This window comes from Chiloscyllium plagiosum, unplaced genomic scaffold, assembly GCF_037043375.1.
Source record: "Chiloscyllium plagiosum isolate Xiang-an unplaced genomic scaffold, Cpla_swu_hap1 HiC_scaffold_22, whole genome shotgun sequence".
Classification (NCBI taxonomy): Eukaryota; Metazoa; Chordata; class Chondrichthyes; order Orectolobiformes; family Hemiscylliidae; genus Chiloscyllium; species Chiloscyllium plagiosum.
In genome coordinates this window covers 23,722,358-23,738,834 of record NW_028270160.1, presented here as the reverse complement: position 1 = coordinate 23,738,834, position 16,477 = coordinate 23,722,358, and the positions used below count along the sequence as shown (strand labels likewise).

The following is a 16,477-nucleotide window of genomic DNA, read 5'->3' as shown; positions in this document are numbered from 1 at the left end:
TGTTTATAGGTCTTGGTTTCTTAAGGTGGGTGATGCCATTTCCGGTTCTTTATTTCAAGGGGAGGTAGATAGGAGCTAAATCAATGTATTTTATTGATGGAGTTCTGGTTAGAATGCCTGCCTCTCAGAATTCTTAAACGTGTCATTGTTTCGCCTGTCCGAGGATCTGTGTGTTGGCCCAATCAAAGTGTATGTAAAGAAAGTAGCAATAATGGGTCATGTCTATTGGTGGCCAGTTGGTGTTCATGAATCAAGTCTCCTGCTACTTTGTCTGATTTTTTTTTTACAGTTCTTGCATGGTATCTTGTAAATGTCTGGAAGTCATTTCTGATGTGTCTTTGATGTAATGTAATGTGGCTATAATTTTTGGTAGCATTGTGTCTGCTTGTTTGGGTTTGTATCTGAGGAATCAGTGGATTGTGTTTATTGGGTACGCGTTTTTCTTGAAAGCATTATATAGACATTTTTCTGCTTTTTGTAGTTCTTGGATGTTGCAGTGTGATGTAGCTTGTTGAAATGTCTTGATGTAGCTCCCTTTGTGGGTGTTGGGATGATTGCCTCTGAAGTCAGTGTTTGTTGTTTTTGTGTAGATGCTGGTTTGAAGCTCTCCATTAACTGTACATTTCAACTGTCACATGTAGGAATGGGAGTCTGTTGTCATTCTCTTCTTCCTTTTTGTGAATTTTATGCCTGTCAGGATGTCACGGTGTCGTATGTTTCCTCTAATTTGTTCCATTTTGTGATGACAAAGGCGTAATCTAGGTAGTGGACCCAGAATTTGGGTCGGATAGATGGGAGGGCAAGGAGAAAGTAAGGTCTGCAGATGCTGGAGATCAGAGTCCAGAGTGTGTTGCTGGAATAGCACAGCAGGTCAGGCAGCATCCGAGGAGCAGGAGAATCAATGTTTTGGGCCAGACCTCTCCTTCAAGAATGAGGCTGGGAGCCTCGGGGGTGGAGAGATAAATGAGAGGGGGGTGGGGCTGGGGAGAAGTTAGCTAAGAGTGCAATAGATGGATGGAGATAGGGATAAAGGTGATAGGTCGGAGAGGAAGGTAGAGCGGATAGATGAGAAGGAAGAGAGACAGGTGGAACAGGTCATGAGGGTGGTGCTGAGCTGGAAGGTTGGAACTGGGGTAAGGTGGGGGAAGGGGAAATGTGAAAACTGGTCAAGTCCACATAATACCCTGGGGTTGAAGGGTCTCAAAGCGGAAGATAAGGCGTTCTTCCTCCAGGCGTCAGGTGGTGAGGGAGTGGTGGTGGAGGAGGCCCAGGACCTGCATGTCCTTGACGGAGTGGGAGGGGGAGTTTAATTGTTTGGCCATGGGGCAGTGGGGTTGATTGGTGCGGGTATCCCAGAGATGTTCTCTAAAGCACTCTGCGAGTAGGTGTCCAGTCTCCCCAATGTAGAGGAGTCCACATTGGGAGCAATGGATACAATAACTGATGTATGGAAGTGCAGGTGAAATTTGTTGGATGTGGAAGGCTCCTTCGGGCCTTGAATGGAGGTGAGTGGGGGGAAGGTGTGAGCGCAGGTTATGCAATTCCTGTGGTGGCAGGGGAAGGTGCCAGGAGGGGAGGGTGGCTTGGTAGGTGTGTGGACCTGACCAGGTAGTCACAGATGGAACGGTCTTTGCAGAAAGTGGATAGGGGTGAGGAGGGAAATATATCTCTGGTGGTGGGGTCCATTTGTCGGTGGCGGAAATGTCGGCTGATGGGATTTATGAGGAGGTTGCTGAGGTGGAAGGTGAGGACCATGGGATTCTGTCCTTGTTGCAGTTGGAGGGGTGGTTTTCAAGGGCAGAGATGCAGGATGTGGATGAGATGGGTTTGAGAGCATCTTCATTCCTGAAGAAGGGCCTGTGCCCGAAACGTCAAATCTCCTGTTCCCTGGATGCTGCCTGACCTGCTGTGCTGTTCCAGCAATAAAGTTTCAACCGTGAGAGCATCTTCAACCATGTGGGAGGGGATGTTTCGGTCTTTAAGGAAGGAGACCATCTGGTGTGTTCTGTGGTGGAACTGGTCCTCCTGGGAGCAGATGCGGCAGAGGAATTGGGAATACAGGATAGCATTTTTGCAGGCGGTAGGGTGGGGGGAGGTGTAATCCAGGTAGCTGTGAAAGTCGGTAGGTTTGTAAAAAAAAAAATGTCAGCGTTGAATTGGTCTTCGTGGATGGAGATGGAGAGGTCTAGGAAGGGGAGGGAGGTGTTAGAGATGGTCCAGATGGGAGGGCAGCTTGTTCATGTCTCTGCATTACTGCTTCCGCTATGAGCCCTGATATTGGTGATCCCATAGGTGTTACGTTGACCTGTTTGGTTTTGTTATTGAATGTGAAGTGGATGCTGAGGCACAGGTCTACTAGTTTGACAAAGTTGTCTTTTCTGATGAAGTTGGTGTTTGTGGTCCTGGTTTTCCTAGTAGTGATGCCAGTGTTTCTTTGGCCAGGTCAATGTTAATTGACGTGAAAAGGGTTTTAATGTCAAAGGAGACCATTATTTTGTCCTCTTCTATTTTGGTGCCTTTGGTGTTCAGGAATTCTTGGAGAGTGAATGGAGTGGTGTGAATCTTCAATTAGGTGCTTTAGTTTTTGGTGGAGTTCTTTTGGCTAGTCTGTATGTTGGTGTTCCAGGTAGGGAGGCTATGGTTCTGAGGCTGGGGGGGGGGGGGGGGGGGGGGGGTCAACAGGTTTGTATATTTTTGGTAATTTGTATATTTTTGGATCCATCTGGTTTCATGTTTTGGAAGTCTATCCTGTTCAATTTTCCTAATTTTTTTTACGTTCTGTGAGAAAGAATGAGATTCTGTTTAGCAGTTGTGGGGTTGGGTATATCACCACCTGCTGGTAAGTGTCCAAAAAGCATTTGCCTTTTCAAGATAGTTGGATTTTTTTAAAATAAGGATCATCCGTCCCTTGTCTGCAGGTAAGGTTAAATATTAATGTGTTATAGCTTGTGTTGAAAAACAAGAACAGTCGTCTGTTGCTAGAGGGAATTATTGCCTTTGAACTGTCTAGTTTGCAACAGGTGCAGCGTTGTCTATGTCAGTATAAAATTGGCAAATTCTGTGTTTGTGATTTGAGCAAAAGTGTTTTAGTGAATCAAGACAGCTGACATCATAAGCAATGGAAAGAATTGGCATCCCTCAATATGCCGAATAATGCTCATGTAATGGTGAGAGAGAAAATTCAGATATTTGTAGTGTTATGGACCAGAGCAGACCCACTCAAAATATATTAAGAAGGTAACCTAGACACTAACTTTTTTGAACTTTAAAAGTAAATGTAAGATGTTGCATTCTAGATGCAGTTTGATTGGTCGAACTACTCGATGCTAAGCAAAACGCAGTTTATTCATACACTATTGTTAGAATGCAGTCAAAGAAATATTAAAGAATTGGCATCGTTGTAATTCAATGAAAATACTAAACACAGTAATAGATACAGTAACTATTTCTAATTAATTGTTCCAAAAAGTAACATCCCATAAACACCCTTGGCAAAAGCAGCCAATAAAATATATTGTGTATCATGCGATTCTTGTAGCCCAGGAGGAAAAACATGAGAACTCTGTAGCAGGGGGAGATGGACTGCAGCTTCCAAATTCTGCTGAGAATCCAGCAATAACTGCTGAACGTTAAAACTAAACGTCCTGGCTCTGTGGGAGCTTGACCACACCTATTTAGGCTGCTTCTATTCTTCCAACGTTTAACAAAAAAAATTTCCAAGGCCTGCCAAGCTGTTTGCTTTATAAGTTTTCAATAGGCAGCTCAGCATGTCAGCTTTAAAACCTCCCTCAAAAAAAAGGACAAAATAGACCTTTTAAAGCCATTGTGTTGTCGCCCATTCCTCAATTTAGAAAGATGCCTTCAATTTTAAAAACCTTTTTTGTCTTGTGCTATTAGTACACTAAATGCATTCAAAGTTTGTGAGAAGATTTGTAGCTCGGGTGCTCGTTGTTGTGGTTCTGTTCACTGAGCTGGGAATTTGTGTTGCAGACGTTTCGTCCCCTGTCTAGGTGACATCCTCAGTGCTTGGGAGCCTCCTGTGAAGCACTTCTATGATCTTTCCTTCTGCATTTGTAGTGGTTTGAATCTGCCGCTTCCGGTTGTCAGTTCCAGCAGTCCGTTGCAGTGATCGGTATAATGGGTCCAGGTCGATGTGCTTATTGATTGAATCTGTGGATGAGTGCCATGCCTCTAGGAATTCCCTGGCTGTTCTCTGTTTGGCTTGTCCTATAATAGTAGTGTTGTCCCAGTTGAACTCATGATACTTGTCATCTGCATGTGTGGCTACTAAGGATAGCTGGTCGTGTTGTTTCGTGGCTAGTTGGTGTTCATGGATGCGGATCGTTAGCTGTCTTCCTGTTTGTCCTATGTAGTGTTTTGTGCAGTCCTTGCATTGGATTTTGTACACTACATTGGTTTTGCTCATGCTGGGTATCGGATCCTTCGTTCTGGTGAGTTGTTGTCTGAGAGTGGCTGTTGGTTTGTGTGATGTTGTGAGTCCTAGTGGTCGCAGTCGTCTGGCTGTCAGTTCAGAAATGCTCTTCATGTATGGTAGTGTGGCTAGTCCTTTGGGTTGCGGCATGTCCTCGTTCCGTTGTCTTTCCCTTAGGCAGGGGTATCTGTTTTTGGCGAATACATTGTATACAGGAAAGCCACACACACAGACCAACTCCTGAACTATGAAAGCAACCACCCCAACACACACAAAAGAAGTTGCATCAAGACACTATTCAAAAGGGCCACAACACACTGCAGTACACCAGAACTGCAAAAAGAGGAAGAACACCTACAGTGTATTCGCCAAAAACAGATACCCGCGCATTTCATCAACAGATGCCTAAGGGAAAGATAACGGAACGAGGACATGCCGCAACCCAAAGGACTAGCCACACTACCGTACATCAAGAGCATTTCCGAACTGACAGCCAGACTACTGCGACCATTAGGACTCATAACAGCACACAAACCAACAGCCACGCTCAGACAACAACTCACCAGAACGAAGGATCCGATACCCAGCATGAGCAAAACCAATGCAGTGTACAAAATCCAATGCAAGGACTGCACAAAACACTACAAAGGACAAACAGGAAGACAGCTAACGATCCGCATCCATGAACACCAACTAGCCACGAAATAACACGACCAGCTATCCTTAGTAGCCACACATGCAGATGACAAGCAACATGAATTCGGCTGGGACAACACTACTATTATAGGACAAGCCAAACAGAGAACAGCCAGGGAATTCCTAGAGGCATGGCACTCATCCACAGATTCAATCAATAAGCACATCGAACTGGACCCAATATACCGACCACTGAAACGGACAGCTGGAACTGACAACCGGAAGCGACAGATTCAAACTACTACAAATGCCGGAGGAAGGATCATAGAAGCGCTTCACAGGAGGCTCCCAAGCACTGAGGATGTCACCTAGACAGGGGACGAAACGTCTGCAACACAAATTCCCAGCTCGGCGAACAGAATCACAACACTAAATGCATATATACTACATTGGATCTAAGCATGCAAACAATCACTACTACAGTCCATGTCAGTCCATTTTATTTGTCCCCACTAACTAACTACCAAAGTTACAAAATCTGATTCCTATCCTATTCCACATTTGGAAGGCTGTATTGAGAAGGTGGGATAAGCAACTTATAAGTTGGACTTATTCAGATGATATTGAAAGAAAGAAGAAAATTCATCAAAGTTGTGACAACGCCTCGTGAATTGCATTCTTTCGACTTGCTGGGGGTATAATTTTCAAATTGAATGGCTGCAATAATAACTTCCATCTAAACAGTGTGAAATCTTTGTCCTAAAATTTCTCCTAAAGCTTTAAGGAGTTATGATCTGTACATACAATTGTCTCAAGACACATTGCTGACAATATAAATGTTGAAATGTTGCAACGCCAGCACCAAACTCAAGGTCTCCTTCTCAATTATAGAATATTTATATTGATGATTATTTAATTTTCTTGAAAAATACACAGTAGGTTTTTCTAGCACTTGTATTTTTCTAGCACTTGTATTATTGTAAGAGTACAGCACTGACACCCACATCACTCTTATTGATAATCACCTTGAAAAGCTCAGTGAATTAGGTGTGGCAAACGCTTGGCAGTGGTTAACACAGCTTTCAGGCTGTCAAATGCTTTCTTACCGTCCTCTGTCCATTTGAAATTTTCTGCAACTCTTCAAGTCAGTCTGTGGAGCAACCACACTGCTAAAATTCAATACGACTTTCTGATTTAAAAAAAAACTTTATCCCAGGAATCATAGTATTGCCCTCTTCATTGATAGTATGGGAAACTCCCAAAAAACCTTAGTTTTCACATCCCATGGGGCCATCAGTCAATGTGACTTTGGCTTTTGCAAACTCCCTATTAGCCAGGTTTATCATCCAGCCCACTTCCCAAAGCCAATTTAAAAATTCTGATAGATGCTGCAAATATTCTTTCCATGTGCGATTAAAAATGATCACGTCCTCTATGTACACCACAGAATTAGGTAATCTCGCAATAACTTTATTGGTTATTCTTTGTGGCTGATGCATTTTTCATGTCAAATGGCATGACTTTAAGCTGGTACAGTCCATTTGGTATCATGAAAGCTGGAATTTTCTTCTTTCTTTCAAGATCATCTGAATAAGTCCAATTTATAAGTTGCTTATCTACCTTTTCAATACAGTCTTCCAAATGTGGAATAGGATATGAATCAGATTTTGTAACTTTGTGATAGTCCACACATTCCTTATATGCAATCGTTGGATACTGACTGGTTTTGGAACAGTTACTATGGGTGAGCTCCATTTGCTGCAGCTCACTTTGATTATAGTGCCTTTGCTCATGTGTTCAATGTTTTTTTTGAACCTGTGCCAACTTTGGAGGGTTATGTCTACAAGCATGTTGTTTAATTGCATCAGCATGTCATACATCTATTTCATGCATAATTAGACGAGTGCTTCCCAGCTTATTCTCACATATCTCCCCATATGATGTGAATAACTCATTCAGGCCATAATTTTTGAGAACTTCCTCATTGTCCAATTTAATTTGAGGCGTATCCAATTAGGAATCATTGGAACTTGATTCTTCATTCTGTGTTGTAACCTGTAACCCATTCCATTTGTTTTCCTTCCCCATCAAAATATCTTTTGAGCATATTCACATCACACACTCTGAGATTTCTTTCTATCTGACTTTCTTATGAAATAATTTACCTCTCTCAATTTCATTTCAATTTGATAAGGCCCACTAAATCTTGCCTTGACCACTGGAAGCAATGCTAATACTTCCCATCCACATAAGTAAAATTGGAAATTTCTTTGATATTGTGTCTTCCTTTTGTTTCATTTCATGCTTTGCTACTTTTAACTGTTGTCCAGCCAGCACTATTTAATTTTTCCCTAAAATTTGACAAATAGTCCAAATGTGTGGTTTCTGAACTCTGATACTCACCAATTTCTCCTTAATTAATTTGTGTTCCTCTCACCTCATGCCCAAAAACTAATTTAAATGGACAGGGAGATTAATTTGGTGCATCCCAAATTGCAAAAAGTACAAATGGAATTCCTTTATCCCAAACCTCTGAATGAATAGTTTTGAATATAAGCCCTCAACATTGTCTTTAAAGTTTGATGCCATATTCTAATGCTGTCTGTGATTCTGGATGGTATGCAGGGAATTTAAATTGTTTTATTCCTAAACTGTCCTTAACTTCCTTAATAGGTTTGATGTAAAATTTGACCCTTAATGCAATTGCATCTCTGTGAATCGTCGGTTATCTAATGGGGGAAAAAAAAAGTAACTCTTCTCCAATCCTTTTAGCTTTGATACTGCCTAATGGAATAGCCTCCAGAATTCTAGTGGACACATCCACTATGGTCAGCAAATATTGATTCCTACTTTTTGTTTTAGGTAGGGGTCCTATGCAATTAATTGAGACCCTTATAAAAGGTTCCTCAAATGCAGGAATGAGTATTAAGGGTGCTGGTTTTATCCCTGCCTGAGGTTTTCTAATTACCTGACACATATGATATGCCTGACAAAATTCTACCACATTGTTATGCAGTCCGGGCCAATAAAAATGTTTTTGATTTTGACTTGGGTTTTCCTTACTCTCAAATGACTACCACCTGGTAATTCATATGCAACACATTCTGTCTAAAGCCCACTAGTAATACAACTTGATGAACTTCTGCCTATTTCTTATCTGCATAAATGTGTGATAGTCTCCATTTCCTTATTAGAATACCATGTTTAAGATAGTAGCATTCTGGATGCACTCAGATTCTTCTTCTATGTAGGATTTTTGCTCCAACTGTTTTAGTGTTTTATCTTTCTGTTGGAATTCAGTTATTGTCCTCTACCTGTTCTTGTTTTTTCTTAACATCTTGTTCAAGCAGAGTCTCTGATAATTGAACTTTAGTTTTCTTTATTATTTGATTTCTCCTTCTGGTTCCATGAGTGGCTTTGTGACCTCATTCCCACATAGTCAGGAAAAATCCCAGGATATACTTCCTGTAACACCTCAGTTGCATAATTTTCCATTGGCTTTTCAACCACAGTCGGCATCACTCCCATTGATGGTCCAGCTTATCATTACCAAGGATAAATTGGAACCAAGAATTTCTTTACTTAGACCACAACATTATCATCGGACTCTCTGACCTCTATTTATATAATGGAACAACACTCTTCTCACTTTTCTGGCAATGCTCCCTCTGAAATACATATTTTATCATCTTTTCATATCAAAGGTGCACTTGCTTCTTTATGTCTCAAAATTTTAATTTCTTCACCTCCTCCTGGCAAAAATGAGCAAATCTTACCCTTGCAAATAAATTCTTTAAAGGGATCTGGCACTGTCTTCTCAACCAGCCCCTGGTCAGGTTGTACATTCTTTTGCAGCTTCCAAGCTTCCACTGGGCTTTCCTTCAGCACTTCAACAAAACTGACTGGCTTGTCCTGTTTTCCCACATCCATCTTCCCAGTACTTTTTCTAAATCACCAACACTGACTTCACGTGGCCCACTACATTACATTGAAAACACCTGGGCGTTTTTACCTTTTTTTTCCCCTCATGGGTTTCCTTTTCACCCTGTGGTAAACCATCCTTACTATCTTCAATGAGGTCTCCTTTTCCCATAACACCTGGTGATTTATTTTCCCAATTTCTTTCCCTCACAGCTAAATTTGCTTTATGAACCAACTCATAACCGTTTGCCATTTCAGCTAATCTTGTAGTCTTAAATGTCTGCTCCATGTGAGTTGTCACTACTTCAGGAAGTGAATTTTCGAACTTCTCTAAAATGATCATCTTTCTAATATATGTTTGATCTATCTTCAATGCCATTATCCACCTATCAAAATTAGTTTGTTTGATCCTTTCAAACACAATGTATTTTTGATCAGATTCCTTCAGTGGATTCTTAAAATATTGTCTGTCGGCTTCTGGTACTAGCTCATATACACTTAAGATGCCATTTTTCACTTCATTATACACCCCAAATACCACCTGTGATAGTGACCTTATTAGCTCTACCTACCAACTTTGTTTGGATCAATAGTACTCACACAGTCACTGATCATTTCAATTGTTTAGCCACATTGTCAAATAAAATGAAAAAGGCTTCTACATCCTTTTCGTTGAATTTAGGCAACATTTGGACATTATTTAAACAGATCCTCACCAGACCTTTGGCTATGATGGGATTGTTATCCATCACTGTCCTCATTACCACTAACTTTCGAGTCTACCGCTGCCATTTTTAGTTAGCTTTGAGTTTTCAGTTCTAACTTCTGAAGTTCAAAAGCTCTGTTTCTCCCTTTTCTTTTGTATCTAATTCAAGCTGCTTCATTTGCAATTGAATTTTAACCATTACCAAAAGTTCCAAAGGTATTCCGAGCAAATGTAAACTGTGCGTGATTCCTACAATTATCTCCCCTTTCCTTGCAGACACAGGCAAACCCAACTCTAGCTTGTTTGCCAATTCTGAAAGCCTTGTCTTGCTCACTTTCTTCCACTCCTAGAAAATTCCTAGTGACTGCAAGAGCCATTACTAGACAAGGTGCATCCTGTTTAAAGCAACAGAATTCAATACCTGAAATAAAAGATGCTAACACTTAGTATTCACTGCCTTAGGTCCAATTATCCTAAACCCAACCTTGAATTAGAGATTTTGATCCCAGATGAGCCCCCAGTTTGTTATAGACTAGACTGAAACCATTCAAAATGTATTAAGGAGGTAGCCTAGACCCAACTTTTTCTTATTTCAAAGGTAAATGTAAGGTGATGTAATTTGATTGGTCAAACTACTCAATGTTAAGCAAAACTCAATTTATGCCTATATGATAGTTAAAATGCAATCAAAGAATAAAATAAAAGAATTGGCTTAGCTGTAACTCTCTATTGAAATGCTTAACAAAAAGATGGATAGTAACCACTAAGAGGTTTGAAAAGATTTGCAGCTTGGGTTGTAGATACGATTGTCCTTTGCCCATAGAACTGGTAGGTTTGTATGCAGACATTTTGTCACCCTGCTAGGTAACATCCCCAGTGTACCTTCTGATGAAGTGTTATTGAACTACTCTGCTCATTATTTATGTGACCTGTTCTGTTATGGTGAGATATCATTTCCTCTCCTGCTCCGCAGTAGCTCGTTTACAGAATCCATTTCTGCAGACCTGTTGATAGTGTTCCTGTTTAAGAACCAGGAAATTCCCATGCGTGTCTTTGATTAGTTTGTCTCAAGATGGTTACATTGTCCCAGCTGAATTGATGGTCCTCCTTATCTAAGTGTACGGAGATGAGTGAGAATTAGTGGTCTTGTTTTACTACCATTGGTGTTTGTGTATTCTGGTATCTAGTTTCCTTCCAGTCTATCCAATCTAATGTTTGTGGTAGTCACGGCACAGACAATAACCACCACTAATAAGCTGTTCAAATGTAGTAACATCCTATAAATGCACCTTTGGGAAAGCCAAAGATTGTCCCTCTTGCAATTCTAACAACCCATGAGGAAAAGCTTTGAGAAAACTGAGAGAATGTAGCAGAGAGGGATGGACTGCAGGTTCCAAACCCTGCTGAGATTCCAGCAACAACTGTTGAAAGCTGAAACTAAAAATTCTGGTTCTGTGGAATCTTGACCACACCTATTTACGTGCTTCTATTGTTCCAATTTTGTATTGAAAAAAATCCCCAGGCAACACAAGCTGATCGCGAGTTCTCAATAGATAGATTGACACATCTGCCTTGAAACCTCTCCTCAAAAAGAAAATGACAGAATGCACTTCTTAAAGCCAAATTATCATTACAGTAAGTTCTGGGATTGATTAAAGAAAGATGAAAAAAATGATGTGGCAATAATACTTCATACAGTATAATAGCACTACATAAAAGTAAATGCAAGTAGTGGTAAGGAATGGGACAATTAAATTTTGCTTATTGTAAATTTGGTTGAGTTGAGCTACAAAAACCCAAGGCATACGCATTTTTACACAAGCAAATATAATTGCTGAAGGTGTGTTTGCTAGATTGTGTTGCTAAAGAGCAATCCCTCTAAGTAAGCTGTTTGGCCACATTTTAAATCTGAATTCTGGACAGGAGAATTTTAGTTAGAATATATATTTGGGGAGTAAATTCCCAGAAGTCAGATATTTCTTAGTTTTATGTCCAGTCATTTATCAATTTATGTGACACACAGTGACTGATAAATCTATACTTAGGGGCCTGATGTCACAAAATTGTTGAATGAATGTTAAATTAATTTGTACAGCAAAGACTTGGCAATTTTGTATCTTGATATGTATAAAAAGAAACTGTCTCCAGTAGCACTGACCTACTTAATTTGATTTCAGGTATGATTTGGAGAGCAATGGGTGGGCAGGTGTACCCATAGTAAGTGTTGCAAGACCATCTTCAAGATATGGACATTCCTTAACATTATATCAGGTACGCTTTAAACTGATTTTAACTTCTGTTTTTAAATTCATTTCTAATTGAGCTTCGTAATAACTCCTGGGTGCTCCAGAATTCCAAATATTAATTTTGGGTAATGTGTCTGTTTTTTTTTTATTTTTGCACAGCTTGCCAAATGTTAGACTATGAAATGCGATATGCAGATTTTATTCATCCTAGTATCCTCCATTAATTACTAGGTAGGGGCGTAGTTGACTGGAAAGAAAATTCTGTAATGTCAAAGCCTTGAGATGCTTTTAATGAGAACATTATCATTGTAATGTTTCCCAAGCTGTCTGTGGTACGTCTCTAACTTTTCTCTGTCAGCAGCCTTTTGAGATTCCTTCGTGCTGTTTTATATGGCAAAGTCCACAAAAATCCTTGGTAAGATAATTAGGACTGAGAAAGGCGATTTGGTTAATTTTGGTTCATTCATTCAAAATTACCTTGCAGTTTCTTTCATTTCAGCATTCTGTTTGTTTTTGGGATTACAAGATATTTCCTGCAACAGTGCAATATCCAGAATGTTGTTCAGTGTACTGTTTCTGTACTTGTATGAAGTTAAACTTCTCATCCCATTCCTAAATTTGCCTTTTACCATTTTCAAACTGTACTTCTGTTTTCTCAAACGAATTTAAATTACAGAACATCTTTACTATTTGAATTGTTAATATATTTCTACAAAGGCATCACTCAGATTTTTCCTTTAACTTGAGCTTTTCAACCTTTTTTCTGTCTTCACTTATTTTTAAACTTGTGCATCTTCATTGCATTCTGGGTTTGTATGTCCACTTAATGTCGTATGACCAGAAGTGAACAAAATAATAATATTGGTTTGTGCAAAACATTAGGCTCTTGGTGATTTTCTTAAATTGTACTCTTCTGTCTCAGCTATAGATGTGATTTTCTTTTGGATTAATCAATTTCTAAGCTTAAGTTGGTTAGAGTTTTTGAATGTTCGAGGTCTACTAAACTTCTTAATCTTTCTCAATGTTGTTATTTGCCACTTCCTGCATTTTTCATAGTCAGAAGTTGCATGACTCCAAGTTACAGTCCAACAGGTTTATTTGAAATTGCAAGCTTATGGAGCACAGCTGCTTTGTCGGGTGAAATTTTACTTTGTGTGGTACATTGAGTAACCGGATTTAGGCTAATCTGCCATTGATTTACCAATTTAACCATCTTGTAATTTCTGCCTCCAATACAGCTGCCTTCAATTTCACTGCTTCCTCATTGATCTAATAAGCAACATTGATAAACTTGCCTTTATTTTTCATTTGATGCAAACAGGAAACCATGGTTGTCTCAATAAAATTCCCTAGAACACTATAATGTTATTTTCCCCCAATCCTGAAATGACCGTTGATTTATGTTCCTCAGCCAATGTCTTATTGATCTCCAAAGTTGTATTAAATCTGTATGTGTTTTCAGCTTACGTAATAGGCTTTCAACTAGAACTTTGACAAATTATTTCTGGAGTTCTGGCCATAATACTTCACTGTAGCTACACGGTATGACACTTTCTCGGAGGTTAATGAGGTGAGCAGGCAGGAAGTCCTCACTGGAGTCCAAATTGACGCATCATTTATGTTTCTGATAATTAAATGTGAAGCTATTAAATGTGGAATTGAAGTAAGTAATGAATTTTTTTGAAGTTTTTAAATTTTGTACAAGAATACCAATGTAAGTGGAAACCAACATACTGTATGAGAGAGTGCAGATTGGTTGACAAGTAGATTCTTTTGTGGAGGTTGTTTCATGCAGAATGTACCAATTGGAGCTGATTCATGGTTAACTGCCAAGATTTGTTTCCGTTTTAAACCAGTCAGGTAGACTCTGGTCAACATATTGCTCTGAGAAATGAACCTGCAAATGGTTGTCATCTATTTTGATGACTGGTACTCCATGTGTGTTTATTTTGTGTGTGTGTCTGTGTGTGTGCTTGTAAAGTACAGGGCCTGGTTTACTACTATATGTTGCTTCCTGGTAGTTGGCTAACATTTGGTGGATAATTGAATATGCAAAGAACTGCACGACAACCAATTTAGGATCGTTAGTCTGGCTTGCAGTGTGATACATTTGTATGTAATGGATGTTCCCTATATTAGTACAGGAGCAGGGATGTCTCGTAACCACACAGGGCCATGGTGAGACTACAACTAGAATATAGTGTACAGTTTTGGTCTCATAGAAGCATTGAATGCTTGTAGTGTGGAGAGGCCATTTGGCCCATCAAGTCCACACTGACCCTCTGAAAAACATCCCATCCTGACCTGTCCCCACTACCCTATCCCTTTAGCCCTGCATTTATCATGGGCAACTTTGGTTTCCACTGGGTGCTCTGGTTTCCTCCCCCAGTCCAATGCTGGGGTTTACAAACTTTACGCAATCACCCAATTGATTCAATATTGAACCTGGCCCCTGGAGCTGTGAGGCAACAGTGCTACCATTGACACCGTGCTACTCTTGTCATCTGAGGAGGAAAATTCCTGCTGTTGAGGGAGCATAGGAAAAGTAAACTAGTTTGATTTCTGGGATTGATGTATGAGGAGGGATGAATTGTTTTGATTTATATTCATTGGAAGTCAGAAGAATGAGGGGGATCTCATTGAAACCTAAAACAGTTCTAACAGGGCAAGACATGGTCAATACAGGAAGGTTGTTCGTGATGCTGGAGGAGTCCAGCACCATGAATCACAGTCTAAGGATACAGTGTACACCATTTGGGATCGAGACGAGGAGAAATGTCTTCAGCTACAGAAAGCAGTTGAAGCCAAAATATTCTATGATTTCAAGAAGGAGTCAGATAAGACTTTGGGGCCAAAATAATTTAAGGATATAAGTTTGGGGAGGGGGGATGTGTGTGGTGTGGTGGGGGGGAAGGTGTTGTGAACAGGAACAAGCTATTGAGGTGGATGATCGACCGTGATCGTAATGAATGGTGGAGCAGGCTTGAAGGCCCAAATTTTCCATGTTGTTATGTTTAGTGCACAGGCCTTGTTCTGTGCAGACAGAAAGAGAATGTACATGCACTATGCCTGCTTTCAGCAAAATAGCTGACAGCCATTTGATGTTTCATTTCTCAGAGCAGTGCCTCGATCAGTCACTGCCAACCTTTTTGATTTAAAGTTTGAACAAATCTTGGCAGTTACTTGTCTTTTAGCATTTACTTGTAAATTATTTGGCACAACATCTCTACCAGTGTGTCCACTTGCAAACCAATCAACACTTTCAGACAATATAAATATTGCTTTTCCTTCACCTTAGTATCTTGAAAAATACCTTGTAGGGTGCAAGAAAAATGTACACTTTTATAGTGTTTGGAACGAGGTGGACTTTGTTGACTGTGAGGTCCTTGATTGAGGTGGTTAACCTGTACCAATCAGGAAGTCCTGGCTGACCCAATATGAACAGGTGATAATGAGTACTACCACTGTTAGGCGGTAGTGTTGGGGGAAATGGAAAAAAATAAGCAGGGGATTTAGAATCTCCTCAGTGCAGGGGACTGACTCTGAGCTGGCTTGCCAAAGCCAGTATATTGTGCATAAATAAATAAAAGGTGACTTGGTGACAGAATAGTGGCCTCTGCACAGTTATTTCAGTGGTGACGGGAGAAAACTATGTGCCTGAAGAATGTTAGAATGTTTGCTCACAACAGTCATCGTGCGTTAGGATTCCATTTCTGGTATCATGCATTTTTGTGGGAAAGTTGGCTCGTTTGATCCTGCTGTCAAAGAATTGGCCCAGTATGTGGAAAGAATGCAATATTTTTTCTTGGCTAATGACATTGGACCAGATGAAAAACAACAAGTAATCCTTCTGATTGCTTGTGGATCTGCAGCCTTTTCGATTATAAGGGGCTTAACTTTCCCAGAGGTCCCAGACATGAAAACCTTTCAAGATTTGATGAAGTTGGTTAAGGATCTTGGATGCTGCCTGACCTGCTGCGCTTTTACAGCAACACATTTTCAGCTCTGATCTCCAGCATCTGCAGTCCTCACTTTCTCCTAAGGACTATTCTGACCTCGAACCACCTTTAATCCTGAGATGCTATTGGTTTTATTTGGCTGTCAGAGAACCAGAGGAATCCGTATCAGGATTTTTGATGAGGTTGAGAATACTGGTAGAGGCGTGTGATTTTGGGTTAACCCTGAATGAGATGTTGAGAGACCGTTTGATATATGGGATTAATGACGTAACCATGCAGAAGCGCCGACTAGCTGAAGCCCAATAGACTTCAAACAGGCACTGCATCTGGCTCTGTCATTAGAAAATGTGACAAGTAGAGAATGGAAGCTATGGGGCATCCCAATGGAAATAGAACCCCTCCCATGCCCAACTGAACTTGTGGAACACCATTTGACTGTTGGCACAAGCAGAGTGTCACACAGGGCATATCCTGAGCAGAGAGACTGTAGGATAGCCCACAGTAGAACCCCACAACAATGCTGAGCCTTGACCAAATGGCTGAAAAGTTCTTCAGGATCTGGCCTGGCAAGCCATTG

General features: G+C 40.4%; 1 protein-coding gene across 1 annotated transcript in view; it reads left to right on the top strand.

The window, feature by feature from the left end:
• The window catches only part of atrnl1b (attractin like 1b), a 947,890-nt gene that overhangs the window by 99,575 nt on the left and 831,838 nt on the right, over positions 1-16,477 (top strand). Inside the window, exon 7 of the mRNA XM_043712811.2 lies at positions 11,873-11,966. Coding sequence (XP_043568746.1) covers positions 11,873-11,966 — 94 coding nt within the window. The remainder of the gene's footprint in view (positions 1-11,872; positions 11,967-16,477) is intronic.